Source organism: Mycteria americana, chromosome 6 (assembly GCF_035582795.1).
Source record: "Mycteria americana isolate JAX WOST 10 ecotype Jacksonville Zoo and Gardens chromosome 6, USCA_MyAme_1.0, whole genome shotgun sequence".
Classification (NCBI taxonomy): domain Eukaryota; kingdom Metazoa; phylum Chordata; class Aves; order Ciconiiformes; family Ciconiidae; genus Mycteria; species Mycteria americana.
Genome location: NC_134370.1, coordinates 53,851,438 through 53,875,148, shown reverse-complemented (window position 1 = coordinate 53,875,148; position 23,711 = coordinate 53,851,438). Strand labels below are relative to the sequence as shown.

General features: G+C 39.9%; 1 protein-coding gene across 9 annotated transcripts in view; it reads right to left on the bottom strand.

The window, feature by feature from the left end:
• THSD4 (thrombospondin type 1 domain containing 4) overlaps positions 1–23,244 on the bottom strand; it is a 347,378-nt gene extending 324,134 nt beyond the window's left edge. The window contains exons 1-4 of one of the 9 annotated variants that reach the window (XM_075505878.1): positions 22,814–23,244; positions 19,813–19,857; positions 16,405–16,757; positions 893–1,000 (exon numbers count right to left, since the gene is read on the bottom strand). In XM_075505878.1, the coding sequence (XP_075361993.1) occupies positions 893–921 (29 nt within the window). In that variant the 5' untranslated portion in view covers positions 922–1,000; positions 16,405–16,757; positions 19,813–19,857; positions 22,814–23,244. Of the gene's footprint in view, positions 1–892; positions 1,001–9,281; positions 9,338–16,404; positions 16,758–19,812; positions 19,858–22,524; positions 22,737–22,813 lie in introns of those variants that run through there. The other 8 variants (XM_075505877.1, XM_075505879.1, XM_075505881.1 and 5 more) reach the window with 8 other exon arrangements.
• Positions 23,245–23,711: the final 467 nt, after the last annotated feature.

Genomic DNA, 23,711 nt, shown 5'->3' with positions numbered 1-23,711 from the left:
TAGTGCTGACTAGTGCAGTATGGCTCGCCTCATATTCCCGACTTCCTCCCAAATGAAAGTCTGCAGAACAGCCTAAGTCTGGGACAACTCAGGAGGAGCTATGCAGGGAGAAGTCTCAACAGGAAAGATAACACAGGTAGTGTCAATAATACATGACAGCTCCATTTTGATGTGGAATCTGCCCTGGCATATTAGAAGGGTGCCAGAATTGCAATTCAAAGATCGATGTCTGAAATTCACAGGACAGAAGGTTAGATCAGAGGTGTTACTGACAGTATCTCCATACAAATGGAAGAGCATGCAGCTGTGATTCCTCGCAGGAGGTCAACTTTTGTTCATATAGCATCACAGCTGCCTGTTTTTTCTGCATCTGCTTGCCCAACTACAGAACTGGACAGACCAGCTTAGAAACAGTTGAATGTTTCCTTTGTCAGGAAAGCTGTTTGAAAGGTCTTTCCTACGTTTGCCCACTGGAAAACTGTTTCAGGAGTGCATAATATAAATCCCTGAATGAACTGCAACACAGGTACTAAAACATGTAGTTTTACAACATTTTAATTACATCAGTAATTTAAGCCCAGTGACTGTAATTGTACAGCCTCATCCAAATAAAAAGGAACTTTCCAATAATATATGCCATCATATTGGCACAAACTAACAGATGTTCTAAGCATAAATGAACACTCAGAACTTTCTTTTTTTACTATCCCCAAAGAATGCTATGTCTGGTATGCATGTACTTGATTATTTGGTCTTTGGACAAGATTTTTATTTATCCTCCTATGATACAAACACTTTTAACACCAAAGCAAGAGACAACCAATTTGATATTTCCTGCAGTGTGTTAACAGCATATTAAATAAGATTTTAAATGTTTCATTGCATCACTTACCTCAAAGAAACTATTAAACTGTCTACCATGATCCTTTAATGCAAGGTGTCTTGAAGTGAAAAATACCTCTTCACTGTGGTACAGCACAATGCCAATCACACACAAATCCTACAGAAAGAAAAGAGAAAAACATTTAACACTGCTTATTCAGTATTTTCCAGGATGTCTATGAAACTGGATACAGACCTACATTAGTCATCTCTACCTCAATTCTTGGGACTTTACAGCAATTCAAACTGGAAATCCAGTGTACGTTACATGAATAGACTGGACACACCCCATTTTTTGCAACTTGGCACTTTCAACAGTGCCAAAGTGCTTTGCTGAAAGGCTATGGGATGCAAATCTGATGTTAAACTTAACTTGCCTTTTTATCTCGCATTCCTCGTATGTCACTTGTACGACAAGAAAGCAAACAGCTTTATTTAAAGTTTTGTGTTAATAGAATTCATAGAACTGAAACTGGGTTACCAATTTCTATTGTACAGTAATATTATTAATACACTCTCCATTTTGTGAGCAATGCAAGGATGATTCTATTGTGAGTGCTCATACAGTCTGCAGAAAAAAAAACAGAGAAGAGCAGTGTTGTTCCCTCTTTATTACAGATGGCAAACCCAGCCACAATGAAGTTAAATGCCTTGCCCACACTCATGGAGGAAATCTGGGGTTAAACAGCATTCTGAATACAAATTCAACTGATCCTTATTTCTAAGTACTATCATTGCATCGTGACTACTGCAAATGCATAGAAGCCCTACCAGCCCTTGAGAGGGCTATTACCTAGGTACACTCTCATTTGTTTGGAAATATTCTCAAACGTTCAGACATCAGAGGAGTTCTTATTTTGGTAAATTTGTAATCACGTATTGGACACCAAAAATGCTGCACCGGAATTTTCAGGCAGGAAAGAGATCCTTGCAGTAGGGAAATACAATATAAATCGGTGGGGTGGAGGGGATAAGAGGAAATAAAACACTATTAGGACTGAACCTAAATCCATACATTTCCGAACTTGGTCAACCGCTGTCTGTATCTTGCCGTTTATTACTGGTTACATGTTGAAATGCAGTGGAGTGAACAGAAACAAGAGAACGTTGCTGTTTGTAGATAAAGAGCTCTCAATTTCTGTCAGGCAGCCAGGTAATTACAATCTGCCTAGAAAGGGACAAGACTTACAAGAACTTAAGAAATGTGCAGTTAGATAAAGTACAGATCCTGCTGCTAGAAAATGTGGATTGTTTGCAGGTAACTGGACAAGGTAAATATCCCCCCTCCCCATAAATATCAGAGAACAACAAATTTGTTTTAGAAAAACACAAAATAGTTCTAACAACTTTAAAAGAAAATTCCTCATTTTTTTTAATTGTTTGATGGTTTATTTTTTTAAATGGAAGGCATTAAAAGTTGAGTACTTGGGAAAGTACCATGACAAAAGTTCTGCATGTAACAGGTTTGAGTTAGTCATGAGGAAGAAAGCATTAGGGCTCAGCTAAACTTCATCCTTTCTTTCTGCAGTTCCTTTCTTTCTGCAGGTTGTCAGTAGATTTAAGAGGATTTCTCAAACTTATTCACCAATTTCATTGCTTAATGTTATACAATTGTTTTTACAAGACAGGCAGCACTTCTGAAAATAGATTTTTAGTCTAGATTCTCCTGCAACACTTTACACCATTTGAGCTTTTAGCACATAGTTTCAGAAAAAGCTACATTCCTTTAAATGTTAGGCAAGTGCCCATATACAGCACTAACACAAAGCATTCAGACAGATCCCGTAGGATACTATTTACTAACAGACATTTTGAATTGTGAAGGAAACAAATGTCTCACTTCCTGCAACCTGACTCTTAATTACCAGACATGCTGAGGCAATAGTCTTTTATATCATTTATTGAAAATGGAGGATATGCATGTAACGTGGATTGTAACCAACATGGTTTCAAGTTCTTATCATTCTGGTTTTTTCCAGATGTACTCTCTTTCGGGTTTTTTCACTCCACAAGAATCTTTTTAGCCAACATCCTTGTACGGAGGGACACAGTCTCAGCAGAACATCGTTACAGGGTACAAACTCACAGAAAAAGAAATGTGCACTCTCCTAATCCACTTTGTAAATTGCACCTCATTTTAAAAGCAGAAAAGATACTATTACAGATTTAGTTTTGTGAAGAAGCGGGGGAGGGACCTCCGGTGTTTCTGGAGATTGTTCTTAAAAAGAGTACTAAAGTCCATGCATATGTTTTCAATTTTCTCAGTTCATCTGTATCTTCATTGTCAATGGCAGGTTGCATTACAAACTCAACTTTCAACAGTATTTCAATGCCTTTTTCAAAACATTTCTTACTACAACTCATAGATGCATTTCTTTTGAAATATCATTTGTAGCACACAGTGTAAAAACTGCTAAGTATCTAAGCGACTTAAGAGCTTGTTTTCAAAATTATTTAAGTGCTTAGGTTCTTACAGCCTACAGAAAGAAATGTCATTTTGGCAGTGCTGTTTATGATACGAAAACGTGCAAACGTGACAATTATTTTCCCTCCAGAAGATCCAGGGCAAAATGAATACCTGAAATGGCTAGACAGTTAACGCTAGGATTAAATAACATGAGTTTTGGCATGGAAACTTTCAAAAGCCTGATGAGGTGTACTATGTGCTAGTCACTGCAATAAGTGTTGCAAATCTAAAAGTCAAATTACCTTCCCACAAGGGGCTTAAAAGTGCTATAGGCCTATCTAGCAAAAGACTTTCTAGTAACCTTATTTACAGCAGAATAGGTATTAATATCTCAACTGGAACAGCCCACGCTCCTGTACTTCAGCAAGAGTTAGCAAGAGTTAGCAAGAGTTTCTCCACTCCCACTAAAATATTTGACATTTCAGCAATCTTCCCCATTTCACCTCCAAGTGGGATGAAAACAAATCTGTGAAACCAGTTAGGGGAAAAAACAAAACAACACACACACACAAAAAAACCCAAACAAAACAAACAAACCGACCCACCAAGCAGGATGGAACAGAATTCAAACCTCCTCTCCAGAACAACCACCATGGCATGACAATCAAAGGGAGAGGTGTTTCGTCACATATAATAAAATGTGCATCAGGTCACAGAAAATGAGACTGGATAAAAAGACCCTGATTAAAGTCTACTCCCCTTTCACACTGCAGATGAGTGATCCTAACACCTTCAAACTGCTGCTGCCAGTCTCAGCGGTTATACTACCAAGCTATAAGCTAATCATAACCATCCTTTGTCTTGATATTTACGGAAACTTACTCTCAACATCACCTGCAGAGTCTCCTTAATCATCTCAGCCTAGCAGCCCACTCATAGTCAGACACTGCAGCCCTTTGTCAGCAGGGCTCAGATGACTGTCTAAGGGACATTAGAAAACAAAACCACTAATTTGTAATGGAGATTTCAAAAACTGGCAGAGATGGATAACTCTGGCAATAACTCAGAAAAAAATAATCTAGTAGGCTCATAGGCAATCCCCGAAATTTGCTGAAATGGACACGGTAAGATATGTCAAGGAGTTAAATGACGCAATACACAGAATTATCAGGACAAACACCACAGACACTGCACAGAAAGTTAAGAAAAGAGGAAGAAAGTCTACTGGGAAGTCAACAGTGAGATTTCCCCCTCGGCTAATTAACTTAAAGAAATATATTCCTACAAAGTAGTTTGAAAATCTGCAGAAAGCCAATGAATTAGTTATCCTAACCTCTTAAATATCATGGGACCACTCACATGCAATTTTTCATGTGACTATACCCTTTGTGTATTGTGAGTGGATGGTATTTCGCTTTCATGAATTCCAATGTCATTTTAGCATCAACCTATACTTCTTATAAGTCCTGTCGACTCACATATATCCATATGCATCTATGTACTGACTGTAACAGAAATTTCTTAACTGTGCATATATACAGTACCTACTGAAACAACGCAAGACCCTCTATTTTAACTCACAAGATGCAAGATACATCATGTAGAAACATAGGCTAACTCAACTAAGTTCAGAATTGCTCTGAGCTTTCAGCCTATTTTACTTTGTTGACTTAAATACCTAGCAAGCCAACTTAAATTTCCTTCAATATTTATCTTTCTGGTTAGATTATGTATCTTGCAAGCTACTGACAATGGCAACCTGAAGTAGCTATGAAACTTGAGCATCATTCTGAAGTCATGTTTCCACTGACAGGCAAAGCTCTCTTTTTGTATTATTTAGGGAAAAAAATCATAAATAAATACTATTTAGAAATACTTAAAAATATTATACCCTTTAAGATTGCCGTTGAATCTGTTGCCTTGCACATTGGTAAAGTATTGTATATCTATTAGTTTAGTTGTTCACACCTATCAAATGACATTCAATGCCAAGTCCTTTGGATTCCATCCAAAATTCACTACATTCACAAGACTTGGATAGAGCACCTCACAGTGCACCAGGGTTATCTAGCTACACAATTTGTGCATACAGCCAACAGCTTGGACTGCAGCTGTTGACACCTGCCACCAAAGTTTTAATCTCTTCAAATATTCATTAACTACATTAAAACATACACGTGTCTCTGAAAGCTGCATAACAGAGAAATCTAGCATTAGAACTGATGAAAAGTTCTGATGCTTACATGAAGCAAACATTTTCATTAAAACAAAAACTGCAAGTTACTCCACCTAACCCTGAAGGTGCCTCTCTGCTTTACTTTAAATGCTTTGAAAACTTTAAAGTTCTCCTTCTGGGTGTGTCCAGAACTACTGCAGTCCAAGAAAGCTCAGTGCCTGTCTCCAATCTAAGCTTGATCAAGATCCAGAAGTTTTCATTCCTTTGCCTAAAATCTCACAAAAAAACCCCACAGTCCAGTAAGTATACTCCACAAACAACAACGTACACAGAGACACGACCAAGCCTCTTACAGTCACAGGTGCAACTACTAATTGTCTTTTAAACATAGCCTCTGGAATCATCCGCTTTTGCATAACAGCTTGGTGACTCATGCCCCTGTGATAGGCAGCCGTGACTCAACAGTCTCCGCACGAAGTGGAGAGGCACTCCCTGGTGCCTACGGCCGCACCCTATCCACTGCCTTACCAACTAATCTAGGTGAAGGTGCCTACATTTCTGTGAAGTTGTGCTTCTACACAGAAGCACCAAAGACCCTAAATAAAACAATAATTGTGAGGTTGAGGGCCATCCTGGAGTAGTCTGAAATTTTGGTCCCTTTTCCACAGCTGTTTCTTAGTTCAGCGAACGTTCCATGTCTCAAAGAACAATTTCAGCTCATTTCTTTGGAATTCAGTGGAAAAATGTGTAACCTGATTATTTGGCATCCAATTTATAACATTTAATTGTCCTCTGAAAATCTAGGAGACAAACTCAAAGCTGGTGAAATCCAACAGTGACCGTACACACAATTTCCCAGAATACCCATTCACAAGATGAAAACTTTGGCTTGTAAAAATATTGTTCTTCTGGAGGGTGCCACAATTCAAACAATTTTGCTTCAGTCTTTGTTGAAGTACATATAATTTAAAGATCTAAAAAGGGTTGTGACATTAATCTTGTAAGTAAAGGGGAGAAGCAAGAAAGTGCTTGTTTATAGGGTGTGAGCTGCAGTCATATTATATATGACTAGTAGGATTTGTTTCTTTAATTTTTACTCTAGATTTCATTTTTCTTAATCTTCGTTCACAACACTGGTTATGTATTTGCTAAATGTGCACTAGTAATAAAAATATCACAAAAGTGGAAAATATGATAATAATGAACCTGATCTAAAATTAACTAAAGACCTCTTAAACTCAATAATAAGCTTAATTATGGATTTAACACCTTAGTAATAGGTTTGATAATCAAATAAAGTATATTGTTGTACCATGAATTATGACATACAGTTAGTTAATCAAGATCAATTGCAAAGGAAGCGTGCTGGAGTAGCAGTCCTAAATTGATTGGTAATTCTGATATAATTTATAACTCTCAAATCCTGAAAAGGTAGTTTATGTGGAGATCAGATTTATCCAACCTTAAAAAAAAAAAAAAATACCAGAAAACACAAAATCGAGTGTCAGAAAAATTGAATTAATAGTTCTTTTTTACTTATTTGTAATAATTACCCAGACAGATGACACTTTCTCAAGATTCAGGCTGCACCGAAATTGCCATTTGTAGTCTGATCTTGCCCGCTTTCACCTTTTGAAAGTATTAGCTAATTCTCACAAAGGCTTACTGCATTTAAAGTTCTCATCTGTGGTTTCCAGGCAGCGGACAATTATGTAAAAGGTAAAATGAATCACAAAAATAAGATCATATATCTCTCCAAATCAACAGAGAGATTCTGGGGATGTAACTGTGTGGAAACTATTGCAAACCTATCTTAAATTCATTTCAAGATTTCAAATTGACAGGCTGTGCAATTTTGGCCAAATCCCTGGCATTATTTTTAAAACTGTGCTTAGTAACTACAATTTTAGAAGAATGATTTCTTACAATGACACTGTCAATGGACCACCTCATTTCTAACTACACAATGTTTTATCAAGAAATCACAACTCAAAGTGCATCTTTCAGTTCTTGAATATATATTGTCTTCTACAGCAGCCAATTTAGAAAATGTTATTAAGCTCCAAATTAGGGACCTATAGAGCTTCATCAAGTCACTGACCTTTCCTTGACTTTATTGTGTTATTTTCTAAGGACAGCCTAAAATCAGGGTAATGTTTTCCACAATTTTCTATGAAGTAGTAAAGCCAGATACTATATTTTACTGAAAAGATCCCTCAACTCTTCAAAAGCTTTTGTAGGCAGAATAAAAGGAAACTAGAAAACACCTCCAATAAACAGAGGATAGACCAACTGGTTGCAGCATGTATTTAGTATTCTATTTTATACAAGTTAATTGTTACTACTGCTTAGGGGATGGATACAAAATATGCACTCATATATCTGTAGGTATATAAAAAGAAGCCCCGCAAACAATTAACAAAGCTAAGGTTGTCAAGCCACATGGTTGGGTTTTTTTACCTTCCCTTCTCTCTCTAAAGAGGCTGCTATAGGAATCTTGACACCAGCTTATCACCATTCAGTGATTTAAGGAATTCCAACTCTTGCCATAGCTGTTCTGTATCACTAGTGCAGAACAAACTGGATAGACCTTATGTAAGACGAGTATGGAAGGACCTGAGCAATTCTGTTGCCATCTGAAAGTACTTACTCAACGTTCAACTAGTATATTCTGCTTGTGTCATGTAAATGTGGCTGCAAATTCCCTTTGCTCACAGATCCACTAATAATCATTGCACACGCAACCATTAAGAGCAGCCTATTCCACACTTAATCAGCCCAGAAAACTGAAAGAAATTCTAGCAATTTCAGCATTTGAAAACTATGAAAGGTGCTACTTATCACACCTCTACATATTAGAAACCATCACCTCTTCTAACAAGACACATTCCATACATTTTAATAAATTTTGCTCTCCTTTTAAAGAACTTTTTTGCTACAACCTGAGTATTCCAAACCAAGGATGTAGAAGTGACTGCATGTGTAAGAAGGAGGGGGAAATTACATGTTAAAGACACTTTTCATAAAACAATCTTTCTTAACCTTTCCATAATCCTGATCAACATTAATCTGATTATTGATATTGAAAGATACAGAATGGTTAATAGCCTAAAAAGTCAGGTGGAAATACCTGACATGTCTATAAGCACCGATTCAAAATATACGTGAATCCTTCATTGTTATGACAAGCAAGAGAAACAGACTTGTGTGAACTCTACTATGATTAAACAACTACAGTCTTGCCTACAAAATGAGCAGTAAGAGAACAAATTTATTTTCAGCAAGTTACTGATCTAGATACTTTTCTACCAAGCGTAAGTAGCTAGAGTGGTGTTTTAGATTCAGTCCATATACTGCTTCGAGACCCCCTTCATGTTGTGGAGACTCAGGTAAAACTGTCTGCTGTGACTGGTAGTTAGAATGCCCTGGCTAAAAATATTTAATTAAGAGAAGTAGTATGTATGAAATGTCAGTTTCCAAGTCTATTTATTTAGTAAAAGTCTTAACAATACCGGTATTGCAAAGCATATAACCGTATTTCAGAGCAACTAGGAATACCAGAAATTTCTTAGAGCCTCTTTTAGCCATACTAATTTCTTTACCTGTAAATATGTCAAAGCAAATTAGCTTTTCTTATGCTCCTTTCATGACTTGCTTAATGAAAGCTGTTTTCAGAACACAAAGTGTCTCTCTGAAATCAAAGAAAAGCTTCTAACTTTCAACCTATCTTAGTCTGAGTTTCTTCAAAACATAGGCTTGCAACAGCGTTTAATTGGAGTTTACATCAAGAGGTAGATGATGGTTCTGAGGACCTACCATCTTTTGCATGAAAGCCAAGGACCCACCAGCCTCACTCAGAGAGTTATAACATCCTATTTGAAAAGGTCACAGAAAACAAATATTCCAGCAAAGCTAATTGAAGGCACATGTACAAGGAAAGTAACATACAACATATTTCAGCACTATAATCAACTATTTCATAGTAACACAGCTGGGAGACACCCCTCTCATCAAGTAAAAATCACGTATATTACATAATTATTGTGCAGTTAGAAGATACCTTCCTTTTGCAAAGAGGAAACATTGTTTTTCAACCATTTGTTTAATGAGAACATCTGTCTGGCAGAACACAAGTCTTTTTTTCATTTTTTAAAACTGCTTACCCTGAGAATTAACTTTCACACTGTTCAATAAAGCTGTTCAATAAATATTGTAAATACATGCCCAAGCATCAATATCCTCCATGTAGAAAAAAAGGAACAAAATATAGGAGGCTGTGCTTCAGAAAATAAATTTTTTGGCCTGAGTATTAGGCAACATTCAACAGCATATATAGGTGAAGATCAAGTGTTCCTGGTGACAAGGTACCCTTCGAAATAAATATTTCATTTATTGGTAACTAGATGTGTGTATCATTAGCCTACCACAGCTAACTCTCTGCATGGCTCCAACACAAATAGAAAATCTGATGTGAAGCTGCCCATTCTCTAAATCAGGGCTGATTCACACTAACAGGGTAGTATAAAGAGCCAGTAATGCTCTGTGAACACACAGAAACATTTCTAACAATATAAAAATCCTAAACTTCATAGCTCCGATTTTCTAAGGAAGAAATTAAATAGTAGATGAATGCTTAAATCTAACACTGTCCTCACAAAAAAAAAAAAAAAAAAAAAATTGGTGTCTCTGTCAAGGTACTACCTGAACACGTGTGATCTCAAAGTATTAGCTTTCACAAAGTTCCTTCTGTTCTGCTTGCAAGATTTCTGAGGTGCTTGGGGTACCAGTGTTAGAACACAACAGGGAGGAGAGTATGCGATGGGGACTTGAAATCTTTGCTTGCTTATTCAGAAACAAAATATTTTCTTTGGAGTATCAGTGGAGGAAACATCTCCCTGCATAAGTAATACCTCCAAATAACAATGCTTTCTGGGAACACTCATACATTGTTCCAGAGCAGACAAGTGATAAAGCTGTATCTGTACAGGGACACTCCAAAAGTCAAATGATACCACTTTTCAAACCTGTTAGCCAGCCTCTAATGGAAGCCTTCTTAGTCCTTGGGAGAGATCACAAGCTACCAGAGGGAACATACTCTTGTCAAGATTGACTAAATATTTCTCTTCTGGGTAGCTACTCATATCCACTATTGTCAGAGATGCTTAATTTTCTAAAGTAAAACCCTATGCAGCGGAACAGATATTGGAACATGTATGTATAACTATAACACCGGTGTCCATCGGAATTACCATTAAGATCCTTGGGGCTCAATTCCAAACTTCAGCTACAGTGACTTCAAGGGCTCTGTAGCATTTTTCTCTGCATACAGAACTATAAATGGGATAAAAATCATTCCCAGGGAACTTCAGAGATTTCTCTGCCTGTTATGTAGTTCTCTGGTTTGGGTTAAGCATTCTAAAGACAGGCTGGCATTCCCTCAAGACTTGAATGGGGCTTTGACGCAGAAGAACAATTTAAAAAAAAAAAAAAAAAAAACCAAAAAAAACCAAACACAAACCTATTTGTTAGTACAGGTAAAAGCAAGGCAATTCAGTGTCAGTTTATTAGCCCGTATACTTACAAAGAAAATACATTTATAGATGGATATGCCAGGGCACAGCCAAACAAGTTATCTCTCTCCCGTACATTCCAGCAGCAAAGGAAGAAGGTCTTGGTAGTCCAACAACTATACCACTGTGATTCAGTGCAGTGCTACGCTGCAGACCACTGGCTTCCTGTACTCTCTCTAATAGAGATTAATGTGGGCATGCATCCCAAAATAACTCATCAAATCCTTTTCTACACAAGTTTTCAAGGACAAGTGTTTTAACATACATTTCAGTACTGCCATAACGGGAGGGAAAAACAACAGCAACTATCTACTGATGTACATTTTGTACTAACCAATGTCCCAAAAAACTGACCAGGGCTTTCATAATAAACATTAAACATGATGAAAGTCCTCTTCCCTTCGGTCCTTTTCTACAGTCAGCAAACCCTTCTTTTTGCTTTATTTTGGCAAAAAGAAGAGATTTCTTTTTTCCTTCACGCAATTCCCACCTGAATTGAGCTCCACTTAAACCAAAGTGACTAGCACTGCTCAGGTAACAATATTGCTGCAACCCAGTTGTCATGAAAGAACTGGGCAGGGCAATGACTTTAAGCCACTGTACTGTACTGGGGCACAGGGGGGGCAGAGGTGTACCATCTTCTTAAAAGCTCAAAGATTCAAACAATAGAATGTCCTCTAACATTTGGGAGAATTTGGGCACTAAACACCTTCTAAATAAGTGCAGTACATGAGAGCAACACTGGGTTTCAGCTGGCTAGTAGCCAGATGCAAGGATGTAGAAGCTTCTCAGGAACCCACATGGGGATATGATTTAGGGACCACTGAAAAATAAGTGACATATGTCCAAACAACTAGTGCTGTGATACTATGGCATTCAGATAAATCCTAAACATGCCTTTGCTGAATAAAACATAACAAATCAACTGCTCAGGTCTGTTCTGAAGGAAATGTCATATATCTAATAGCAAGACTCAGGTGCTTTATTTTTAAGAGGCAGTACAGATAACAACTGCTAGATCATGGACAGAAACACAGATCACCATGTAGCTTACGCATCTTGCATTGTGGATTTCAGAGTCTAGGCTCCTGAAACATCTTGAAATGACCTAGTTATAAAAGATTGTTTAAATGACTTTGTTATTAAATAATACTATAATAATGATGAGATTCTAACTTATTAAAATCATCTCTGATGTGAGGCTCCCCACATACTGGTACGGAAATGCAACAATGGAATTTGAAGATTTATTGTTTTCTTTTATGTTCCTACATAATGATGAATAATACGTCTAATGAGAGGTCTTACAAGAGCACTGTGAAATAAGTATTTCTTTCATAACTTTGAAACAGAATACTAGGGAATTTAAACCCAATATGAAACAATAAACTATCAATGGACCTCTGACAGCCAATTGGAAGAATGACAATAAGCCATCTTGTAAATCTTTTGCAAATATTAAATTCTGCATGCAAATAAATAAAGGTATAACTCAGAGAATGCAATGAAGAACTGTTTCATAGAGTTCTATTTAGCTTTCATCCACAATAAAATTTCGGTGAGGGCTCCAGCACAACAACATAGACATTGAATATCGTTATCCTCTGGGCTTGATATCTACAGAATCTTACAAAAAGTTCACCGTTACAAAACTGGATAGGCAACCAAGATAGTAGCATCAGATGCCAATTGTGCTGTTAAGCCTTTACCATTTACAAGGGTACATTTGCAGAGGTGCATCTCTTCTTTATGGGAAGAAGATGTTAATGGGGATAAAAAGGAAAATGCTGTTACCCAGTTTTAATTAGTAATGATGACAAACAACAGTATCATTGTGTCTTTTTAAGAAAGAGAAATGAAGATTCTGTATGATTAGTGGCAGCAGAAGAAATGCAAAATTCCTATGTTCAGAAACCCAGAAACAAGTTATGTTCTCAAGTCTACCCCTTGAGACTGTAGCCACTGAATATAATTTTCCTGAAGTCCTTATTCGGTTCAGGTTTGGTTCAGACTTCCAGAAATATCCTAACGCTTGTATCAATCATACCTCCATGTGGAGAACCCTTCAGCCGCCTGCATTTTAAAACTGAACTGCAAGATCCTTTAAGGGTGGGGAGTGGGAGCTGTTTATTCTTATCCTGTCAGTTTGAAAGGGATTTTAGACGTCCTACAAATCTTCTCTTGCTGCTATGCCTCATGTGCTCTGGTGGTCTAGATGACAGTTAGTATTTCAGTCCATTTAATGTAAACTGCATAAACTGTTACACTCCTACAGGAGATATCAGTCCTTGACACAAAAACACGAAGATAATCATACATTCAAGGAATCTCAGGCTATCAATCACTGAGCAGCAAAGTTGAAACATTTCACTCGCTGCAGATTAAAATCACCCTATTAGGAAATATATAGTTTGGCAGATGCCGTCCAGTGGCCTGTGAAGAATGAGTTTATGGTTGACAGATAAAAGATACTAACCTCACAGAATCACCAACAACCCTTGTCACCCTTGCTAATAGCATTATGCAAAAAACTAAACTAATGAGTCAGGAAGACTGTATTCCTTTTTGACTTCCAGTCACCCTTTCCAGGTCAGGTTCTACTCTTGAGTTTTTCTCAGCCTATAAGTAAATCTTCTACTGCTTTCAAGAGAGGTTTGCCTTACAGTAGCTCTATGACTTGACTGTATAATCTGACTTAGAATGCTACTTGCAAAGTCATTCACTGGAGCTGATGCATACGCGTACCCACTCTCATATCTGCAAAAGCCAGAAGGGTTGAAGAGAAAAAACAGTAAGAAATACCATACTTATCTACAACTTCTGCATGGGCTTGAAAAGAAAGGCAGGTTAATGGAAATCCTCTTTTTAACAAAACAGTGGAAACCAGCAGTATAGTTAGTCACAGCATAGTAAAAAGGTGACTGTATCCTGCCTCCCCATTTAGCTATACGGTACTTCATTCAGGATAAGCTAGCCTATTCGCAATCCCATCTTGCAATACAGCAGTTTGGGCAAAATTATTACACTTAGTTTTGAGGGACCCTGCACCTCACAGCTCAACGGCATACCTGGATTAGGGGGGTACCAAGAGCAGGAAAGCGTGACTACCACAATACAGTTCTACCCACTGACATCATGTACACCCTTCTGGCTCTATCTAAAATCAATTATGACTTCAGATTAAAGCATTATTTCCTGCCTATATATAACAAATGTTTTAACGCATAAGCATCTTTGCTCACTATTTCTGTTGATCAGATGTAGCTTAGAAACAGTACTTAGCAGCAGTAGTTTCAGAGTTGGCAGCCATGCAAGTCACAATAAAATCCACTCTCACCTTTCACTTCTCTTTTCTGACCACAGTAAATGCTGAATCTAATTTGTTTTATCAAACTCATCTACAATGCAGAAACCTTTGCCATCATCATACCATGCTTAGCGAACTTTTGTAACCATTCTTGCTCAAGCAAACCAAGTGGCTAGGACTTTGCCTAAGTAAAGTGAGAGTGAAGAATTCTGAATAGGGCCCTTACTGCATCAGGTAAAAATAAATCAAAGGTCATCTCTTGGCAGTAGAGCCTGAACTTACTCGTGCTTGAAGGCAGGTTATTATAGTGCACTGACCTTCACCTGACATCACTTAATGCTTCAGGCAAAACATCCATGTGTCTACAAACTGAAAAATGGGGACTTAAAATGTGAATGCAAGACTTCTTGAATTTGCAAGACAACAAGAACAGCCAATTACAAAGTGCTGGCAAAGAAAACTGAGTAGCTCCTCCAACACTGTGGACTTCAGCTGCTGCTTTAAACAGTCCCTATGCCACACGCAGAGCATGCAAGATCAGTGATGATCTTTAAAAAAATGTGACCAGGTTTTTTGTGTGTTTGGTTTTTTTTTAAATCAGAGTCTACTGCTGTTGTGCATACTGCTTAAAGTCAGAAAACTAGGGTTTTATACAGTGACTTGCAATCTTCTACTTGAGTACTCACTGTTGGAGATAGGTGAACACTTGCTGAAAGGAATGCAACTTGAATGGTAATCACTCTTCGGGCACTGCTTGACACTGTGTTTCCTGGTTAAGCATAAAATCTGTATGGTCTGAGTAAACAGGAATTTTGAAAAGCCCAGAGTTTTGAAAAGCCCTTCTAATGCAACTTTAGGAAAACGGCAAAACAAAAAGCAGAAACAAACCAACCCTACCTTTCTGAATCCTCAATTGCCAGCAAGATACATTTGGAAACAGTTTCTCCCCCTCTTCCATTTCAAAGCAGTAGAAACAATCACAATTTAATCACAAGCAGCATGGTTCAAAAGAAGTCACATCAGTTTCTGTCCAATTCTAACAGTATGAAAGTAGCAAAGACATTTTAGTCCTTTCATGCCCTCATAATTCAAAACTGTAAAGGGATTTTTTTCTTAAAATAATTATTAATGATTATTATTTAATTTTTAAACATGCTCACAAACTATGACTCTGCATTTAGCCCTGGTGTGATGAATTTGGCCAGCAACAAATACAGGCAGAAGGGACAGCTTTATGACAACTGATTAATCACAGCAGCATTGTCAGTGCCTAAGTAATAAATCTGAACCTGATCCTGCAAAATTGTAAACATTCCTATGAGAAACAACAAAAGTACTCCAAACTCCTTAATGCCAATGTGAGCAAACCCCTGAACTGTGAGGAAAAAAAAGAAAGAAAGAAAAAAAAAAAAGAGACAGTCTTTTTGACGTGCAATATGTATTAACAAGTACAAGCAATGTCTGAAGAAGTAAAGGAATATAAGAAATTACATTTTTAATGGCTGCTTATCACTACCAAAAAAAAAAAATCAAAACTGACATCCTGCCTTAACCCCCATGTTTCAACACATGAACATTATCTCCTGGGCCATCGAAGCTGAACAATACTAATAGTTAATGGTTAACACACTCTATTCTTTTAAACCCTTATTCTTATGCTGTTCTATTTAAGTGCTTAAATTCCACATACAGACCCGGAAGATCTGCAGGGTTTGCTCGCTGTTCCACACTCACTTGCTCAGTGAATGTAGCTCCATGGAACTACTGGAAAATGAGACAGAGCTTTCATTGCTGCCAGATTAAGAAATTGCATCCATTCCATATAATTTATCACCCTTTTGGGCAGCTTGTGTCATGGGATGTCATTTTATTGTAATTATGCACAGTGGGATTGGACAGGCTCTTGCTTCTCTTTGCCAATCTGATAAGCAAAATCATTTCTTCTTTTTACTTTTGTAGAAAACACATGGTTTAGATAAAAATAACCAAACAAAAATACAAGTATAATCTACAACCAACTAATAGCAGCCTGATGTTACCAAGCCAGGACTACGGCAATCACCTTTACCATGGAAAAAAATCCAGGACATCTGAAAACTTTCCAAGTCAACATTTACTCTCAGATTATTGTCAACAATTTCACTGAATTTGCCATTTAGAGATAGGTTTGTCCTTCCATGCACTTCTCTCCAGCTAATCCAAATGGAGTATCAGGGGAATCCACTTGATTCAGAATTACAGATTTTAGTCATAGGATATTCGAGTATCTAAGTGACGTTTTTCTCCTGGGGGAGTAGTATTCCACGCTCACACATATCCAAGTGCTGATCCAGCAAGGCCAGGCACAACAAATGTTTCTGACCAAGAAGCAGCTTTCATGAAGAAGGGCTTTTAAAAAGGGCTTCTTTATCCATCCTCTTCCCAAAACAAGAGCAGAGAAAACACATTCCAAGTTGGGTATCATGACTCGCATAGAAGGCAACGAGCAGGAAACCACACTACTTCTATGCACTGTTACAGACAGTATCCTCAGGCTCACAGCAAACGCTTAACTTTGGACAGCCTTCTCCTCCTGTTCTTTTATCTCACTAGGCCATGCAGTCACAAAGGACAGACCTTGCCCCACCTCTTGGGCAAGCAAGGTCCAAGGCGTCACATCAGCCCTGCTTCTACACTGACAGAGACGAATTTGGAAAGGTTCTGCTCACTACCAGCTTTCTCTGCTAAACTTCCTTCCTATACAAGAAGAGGTCAATACAACCCTCAGACACAAATGAAGAAAGTTCAGAAGTTGAAGCTTCTGTTGTCACAACAGTTATCCCTTGAATTTAACAAAAAGGGAGTATTCTTCTCTTATTTATTGTAGTATTTTAAGAAGTTTGGACTTAGGAAAAAAAAGCACAATTTACAAAGTAAGCAAAGTGAAATCAACAAAAAAAGAGTAAAAAAAGGTAGCTTTCTGAAGAACTGTATTTCTCTCTACACTTAATCACATATAGCTATGTATAACTTGTGAGTTTATAGCAGTCTTAAAGGAAGGGAAATATAGGATCACAGTTATGAACAAGCAGATCCTCTGCAAAGGGTTGAATTTTATCTACCAAGTCCTGTCATTTAAACATCATTTTTTTGGTACCCAGAGAGTCTCCCAAAGGCCCCAGTTCCAGGAACCGACTATATGACAAGCGTAACTCCCATTAAAAGAGTAAGTTACTAGCTCTTGTACTATCAAAGAAAAGACTGCAAACTCCAAGGGCTCCAAAACCATGAAGTCAAATATATTCATTTTAGCATTTCAGGATTTGTAAGCTAATCTAATGATTCTGGGGCAGACCCACCTCTTGATTCCTGAACGCTCCGTGAGGTAGTACTGTACACTAACAAACCACCACTGGAGCACAAAATGTAGCTTCTGTGACTCTGCTAAATGTCACCACCTGATCAGTAAAATTTATTTCCAGATCTCTGAAGCTTAGCCATTTCTTTCCACAAATCAGATGAAGACGTTAAATATACCCATGCTGATAAAGCCTCCCTCCCTGCTCCTTTTATAAATACATTATAACTTGTCAATTTGATTCTGCGTTCATCAAAATTCACAATTCTTATGTTGTAGGGCATTCCCTGTTCCTGGTGAAAGAGAATTTCATTTTGATTTCTGCTTCACAGACAGTTGTGCTGAAGTGATGATATGGAAAAATGTTTGAGGAAAGGAGGGCTCCAAACTTTAGGCAGGGCTAAACTCCAAGATTGCAGTCATATCAACACTTGAAAATTTCCATGTTTAACACCAACTGATTAATGCAAACGAGGAATATGAGCCAATGCCTGAGAACAGTTGCATTCATGTGTTCTGTCAAGTCATTCTACCAGCAGAGAATGAGCTTTTACCACAGTTCAGACACAGCGCTAGTCCCACTGGAGAAATAAAGAGCACTGCCGGCTTGTAAAACCAGGAGATACACAGAAGGAGTTCCTTAAATGTGAATGCAAGCATATCAACAGATAGGCTTTAGAGAAATGCTGAAATGATGGTTCAAAATGCCACTAAGATTTCATGGCTGAAACCAGTGGTCATTCTTTCCAATGACAAGAGCACATCACATGGGAATGCCTTGATCTGAAAGCCACTGAAGTTACTGACAACCTTTTCCTTGACTTTATTGGCCCTTAGATCAGAGCTTTAAAGAAAAGAGATAGTGGCTCTTGCACTTGCTGAGAAAAGACTCTACAGAACCAATGGAAAAAAGGTCATTTTTTAAAATAAATTTTTCCATATAAGGAGTACGGAATCTTCCTGTGAAGGGAAATTCCAAAACCAGGACCAAAATAAATACTGAAGCGGGATGCCAAGTAGCAGCAGCATAGGACTGGTGTGAAACAGCCAACAAGCAAGTCCTTAAGCTGTAATTTGAAGAAACACTAATAAACCTATAAGACACATAATACATAATTTGTTTTTGTTCATATAGAATAGATATTTTTATTCCAGTGCCTTTTTTTCTTTAAGCATAAAGCACTTTGCATGCATATTATCTTCAGGAAATTTAACAGCTGGCCAATATCCTGTAATTATCATACCTTGTTCAGAGATAAAGGAAATGGAGCAAGATGCCAATAAGACTTGATCAGCAGCACACAGCAGGTCAATGGTAGTGTTGAAAACAGAGGCCCACATTCCAGCAACTCACAGATATATCACCTAACCAACAGATAAGGCTACTTTCTCTCACAAGGATCATATTGAGATCATATCAACATTGGAATATTTCTAATGCAAGAACAGTTCCTGCCAAGAAGCCCCACATTTAAAGCTGGGTACTACCATTTGAAAAATATGTAACGGATGTCTGTAGGTGGTGTTGACAAGTGCTGATTGTTTAACAGCAACCAAAATTATGAACACTGACCCATCTCTGGGAATGCCATAACCCTGCAGGGCAAAGCTACACAAATTTGATGTGTGACATGATGCTCACAAGGCCCCAAGAGAAAAATGGGTGGGACAGAACATTCCAGGAGGAGATAACCAAGTTGGTTTAAATTACAAAATTTGGACCTGTTATTGTCAACTAACACAAAGAACAAAACAAAACAAAAAAATAACCAAGCAACACTGAAGCACACAGTTTCAGCTATGCTCCCTTTACACAGAGTAAGTTATGAGGCCAAATTCAGTGCCCACCAGATCACCCTGTTAATCAATCTTTTTTGTTTATATCTGCTTAACATCTCCCTAATTAATCTTCTAAATGAAGTACTAGAACATGTATTCTCCCTAAAAATCTAATATATGTAAACAGAATTTTCTAGTGTAATGTACTATCCTGAATGCAAGAGAAGTTATTTAAATGCAAAACACACAATAATCCACTCTTACTTAACCTACTATAGATTAACAATGCAGTCATGTCCATTGATCACATATTTAAACCACATATATTCATAACTGAATTAGCTTTATAATTACCTGATTCATCCTCCAAACTGCATTTATATCAGGTTAGGCTGCTTTCTGAAAACAAAAGAACTAATAACAGAACTGTATATGCACCTACTTAAGGGAACAAGACTTTTCATAGAATACGTTCTCCAGCTAGTGCTATGACCATCGGAAGCGTTTCACAATTAAAAGCTACAAAATGCTTTGACTATCTACAGTGGTAGCAGTGATACTATCAAGGTCCAAACTATTTAAGAGGCTGGTCTGATACAGTAAGTTTTCTGCTCTTACTTTTTTCCTACTTGCAAAAAAATAACAACCTTCTAAAACCAAAGCCTGTTACGATAACACAACACTACAGGGGACACAGTTAAAATTGCTTATGCATGGTTGACTTTGGAGTTTGCTGGGTTTTTAAGTGCTTAACCATCAAACCTTCACTTTCTCTAACAGAACAACTCAAAGCCCATAGAAGTCTCTACACTGACTGCACTTAACTGTAGATGATAAACCTGAGCTTTAAAGTAAAAAAATCCAAACGAAGTATCACTGCTAAGTGTCTGACTGGCACTTCTTCACCTCCATTTTCAGTACAACTGCCACTGTGAACGGTCTGAATATCACACAGCTGATGTCACATCACAGAGAACTGAGACTACTACGTGGAAAACCAGCTTTTCTGCTGTCGTTGCCTGCACAGAATCACATGCTCAGGCCAATCAAGTCTTCAAGACGATTTTGTTCATTTTTGGTTTGCTTTCAGGCTTCGTTTAATGTATGTTTGCCTAGCACAGTTATCCAGTTTGTTCTACAGCAAAACCAAAGGTTTTATACTGCGATCATAAAACTCATCACTGCCTATCAGCAACCTAATTAATTTTCTGCCATTAAATCTCCTGGAGCTCTGAATGAACCTGTTGTATGAAGTGTGAAAAGACAGAAATCTTGCACTATGCAACACCTCCAAGTGCTTCTGAGAGTTACAGTCAGGAAACAGAAGTTGCTTCTTCAATTCCAGTGGAGCTGTTTCAAATTAGAGTCATCACCAGCAAGACCTGGGATTAGCCCTGCTGCTAAATAAAACCTGACAAGCTACATTCAGGGCACAATTATGACAAATAATCCATGTTTCCTACCTACATTCAGTTTGAAGGGCTCTGTATGATAACCCAAACCAGCTGACCTCTTACTTCTAACTTTGCTAAAAATTCTCATTTTACAGTACTTTTCTCCTTTGAAAGGCAGTCTCTCCTCCTAGTCTACTTAACTCCATTGTCTCACTAGATTCCCTGGGAGAGAGGTGATGGACAAGAAAGCATCAAGAATTACAGCTGTCTAATGAATTTCAGCAGCATCAAGTTTCATTTTAAACCCTTGATGATACTGAATGGGTGGAAATCACATGAACCAGTAGATTACTTCTAATCTTACACCAGAAAGGAGTCCGAGTTGGCAAGCTACAGCTTGATAGATCAAGTTGGTAAGAGTGCATTGGCAGTTCCACAAACAGCACTAAACTCAGACAAACTTGGGCTATTTTCAGTTCCTGCTCTTGCCACAGAAGACAGGAGAAACATGCACAGCAAATTTACAGAATATTAAGAGCCCTTTAGGCGACTATTTCATCCATGGCATTATACCCTTGTATTGAGTTACTAACAACTAGTTACTTAGATAGTGGGTTCTGATTAAAAAAATAAACCACACTGATTCATCAACAGATGACCACACAGTGAGTTACAAATACTTCTGTTACTTTTGTTGTCTATTCACATCGTTGATGCGCTGACTTAAATCTGTCATCTCTGCTAGCAGACATCATCATGCCGCTATGTAACCCACGTTGTTCTGAAATCTTGAATATAACTCTTAGTTTTGCTGATCCCTTGATTAAAAAATATAAAAGAATGAAAAAATACAGAAAAAGGTGATGACATTGGCAAGAGATACGGAAGAACGCCCATACAAGAAGTGACTAAAAAGCGAAGAATTCTTTACCTTGAAATAAGGGATAGCTGAGGATGACAGATAACAAAAGAATACAGTCCTGAAATAGCACAAAGATAGCGAGTAGAGTACAAGTATAATTCATTTTATAAGGACTAAACAGTATCAGGCAGTAGACTTAAAAGAAGCAAAAGGAATTAGTTTTTCCACACAACATATTAACCTGTGGAACTCACTGCTGCCAGGTTTTCTAAACTGTTCATGCTTCTAGCACAAAAAAAACATTCGGACGAATTAATGGCAAGCGTGTCAAGGGCTATTAAACACACAAGGGTGGACACACTGACAGCTGAAAAAATGTAAAGCTATAGCTGGAAGAGAAAAGGTATTCTGAGCTTTCCCTCTGCTACGGCGTGCACCCCTGTAGCCTGACAACTGAACACGAACAGCTCAGGTGTGGCTAGAATTTAAGCGCAGGAGAGAGCGTAACAAAGACAGAAGCAGGAGAGCATGAAGAGAAACCCCAACGCAGTTCATGCTTTGCACACTGCGCTTAGATAGACCAAAAGATCTGGCCCAAAACAAGAACAACTGCGACACGCATTCTTCGAGAGGAAAGTTATTCACTTCTTTTGCTCTCTCATACAAAATGCTGGATTCAGCTCAGGCTACGTGCAGTTACTGCTTCTGGTGGGACACCGAGGCAAAACGAAGCAGCTCCTTACACACCCTCTGGACGCAGCCCCTGGAAACCGAGCGTGCAAGGAAAGCAGCTTTGAAATGGCTACTTACACAGCCAAAACCAGGCAAAAACACGAGGCGCAGGAATCTCGCAGAGCGGACCAGAAAGCTCCCTCAGCCAGGAGAGAGCGAAAGCTCCTCGGGCCACGGCTCTGAACGCAACCCAGACTAGAGCAGCCCTCACCGCGGCCTCGCAGCTCCGGCCATCCCCAGAGGCCGGTCTCCGAGCCGCCCCGAGGCACTGCCCGCACACCCCAGCCGCACCGGCACCGCCGCCCGGACGCCCTCTCCCCGCTCCCCCCGGCAAGGCGCCGAGCCCGCCCGAACGCTCGCCGCCCACCTGGCGCGGGGCTCCCTCCTCACGGCGCTGCCGCCGCGGGGGCGGCCGGGCCTTGCCTCACCGCGCCGCGCCGCTCCGTGCCGGCGTCCCTCGCGGCGCACGTCCCGTCCGGTCGCCCCACGACGAGGCGCTCTCCGTGCGGCGGGGGCGAGAGGGCTGGCACCCCCGCAGCCTCCGGCGCATGGAAGGCGGCGCCCCCTCCGCCGGGAATGCCGGAGCGCGGCTGCAGGGCGCCCCGCAGGACCCGAGGCAGGTTCCCGGCGGCTCCGGGGCTGAGGGACAGCCTCTCGCCTCGCTCCCGCCTGCCTCCCGCGCAAGGGGAACGGCGGCGCGCTGCCCGCCCCTGCTGCCACCTGGCGGCCGCGCCGCCCAGCGGCGCCCCGCGGAGCCGGCCGGGGCGCGCCCGGGTGAGGCGCGCAGCCGCCCCGGCCCGCCCGTCCTCCCTCCCTCCCTCCCTCCCTCCATCCCTCCCGCGGTCGGGCTGCCCGCCGGGCCGGCGCTGCAGCGTTCGGCCCCGCTGTCCCCCCGGGCTCGGGCAAGCCGACGAGGCGGGAGGTCGGCCGCCGCCCGAAGGAGCCGGGGACAGGCGGAGGGGAACCGCACCTTCCAGCGGCGCCGGTGCGCGGACGTGCGAGGGGGAAGGCGGCGCCGGTGGCCGCGCCGCGTGACCCCTCCGCTGACCCCCGCGCTCCCGCCCGTGTCCGCCCACGCACGGTAGTAACGGCATTTAGAAGGTGTCAGGCAAGCAAAGCCTGCCCGGCCAGGAGCCATCGGCCGGTATCGCTGGGCTGGCCAGCGCACCCACGCGCGCGGAGTAACGCCTCTGCAGCGAGCGCCCGGGACAGGTGCCGGCTGCCGGGGCTGCGCAGGCCCCGGGACTTCCCCCGGGCGGCACTTA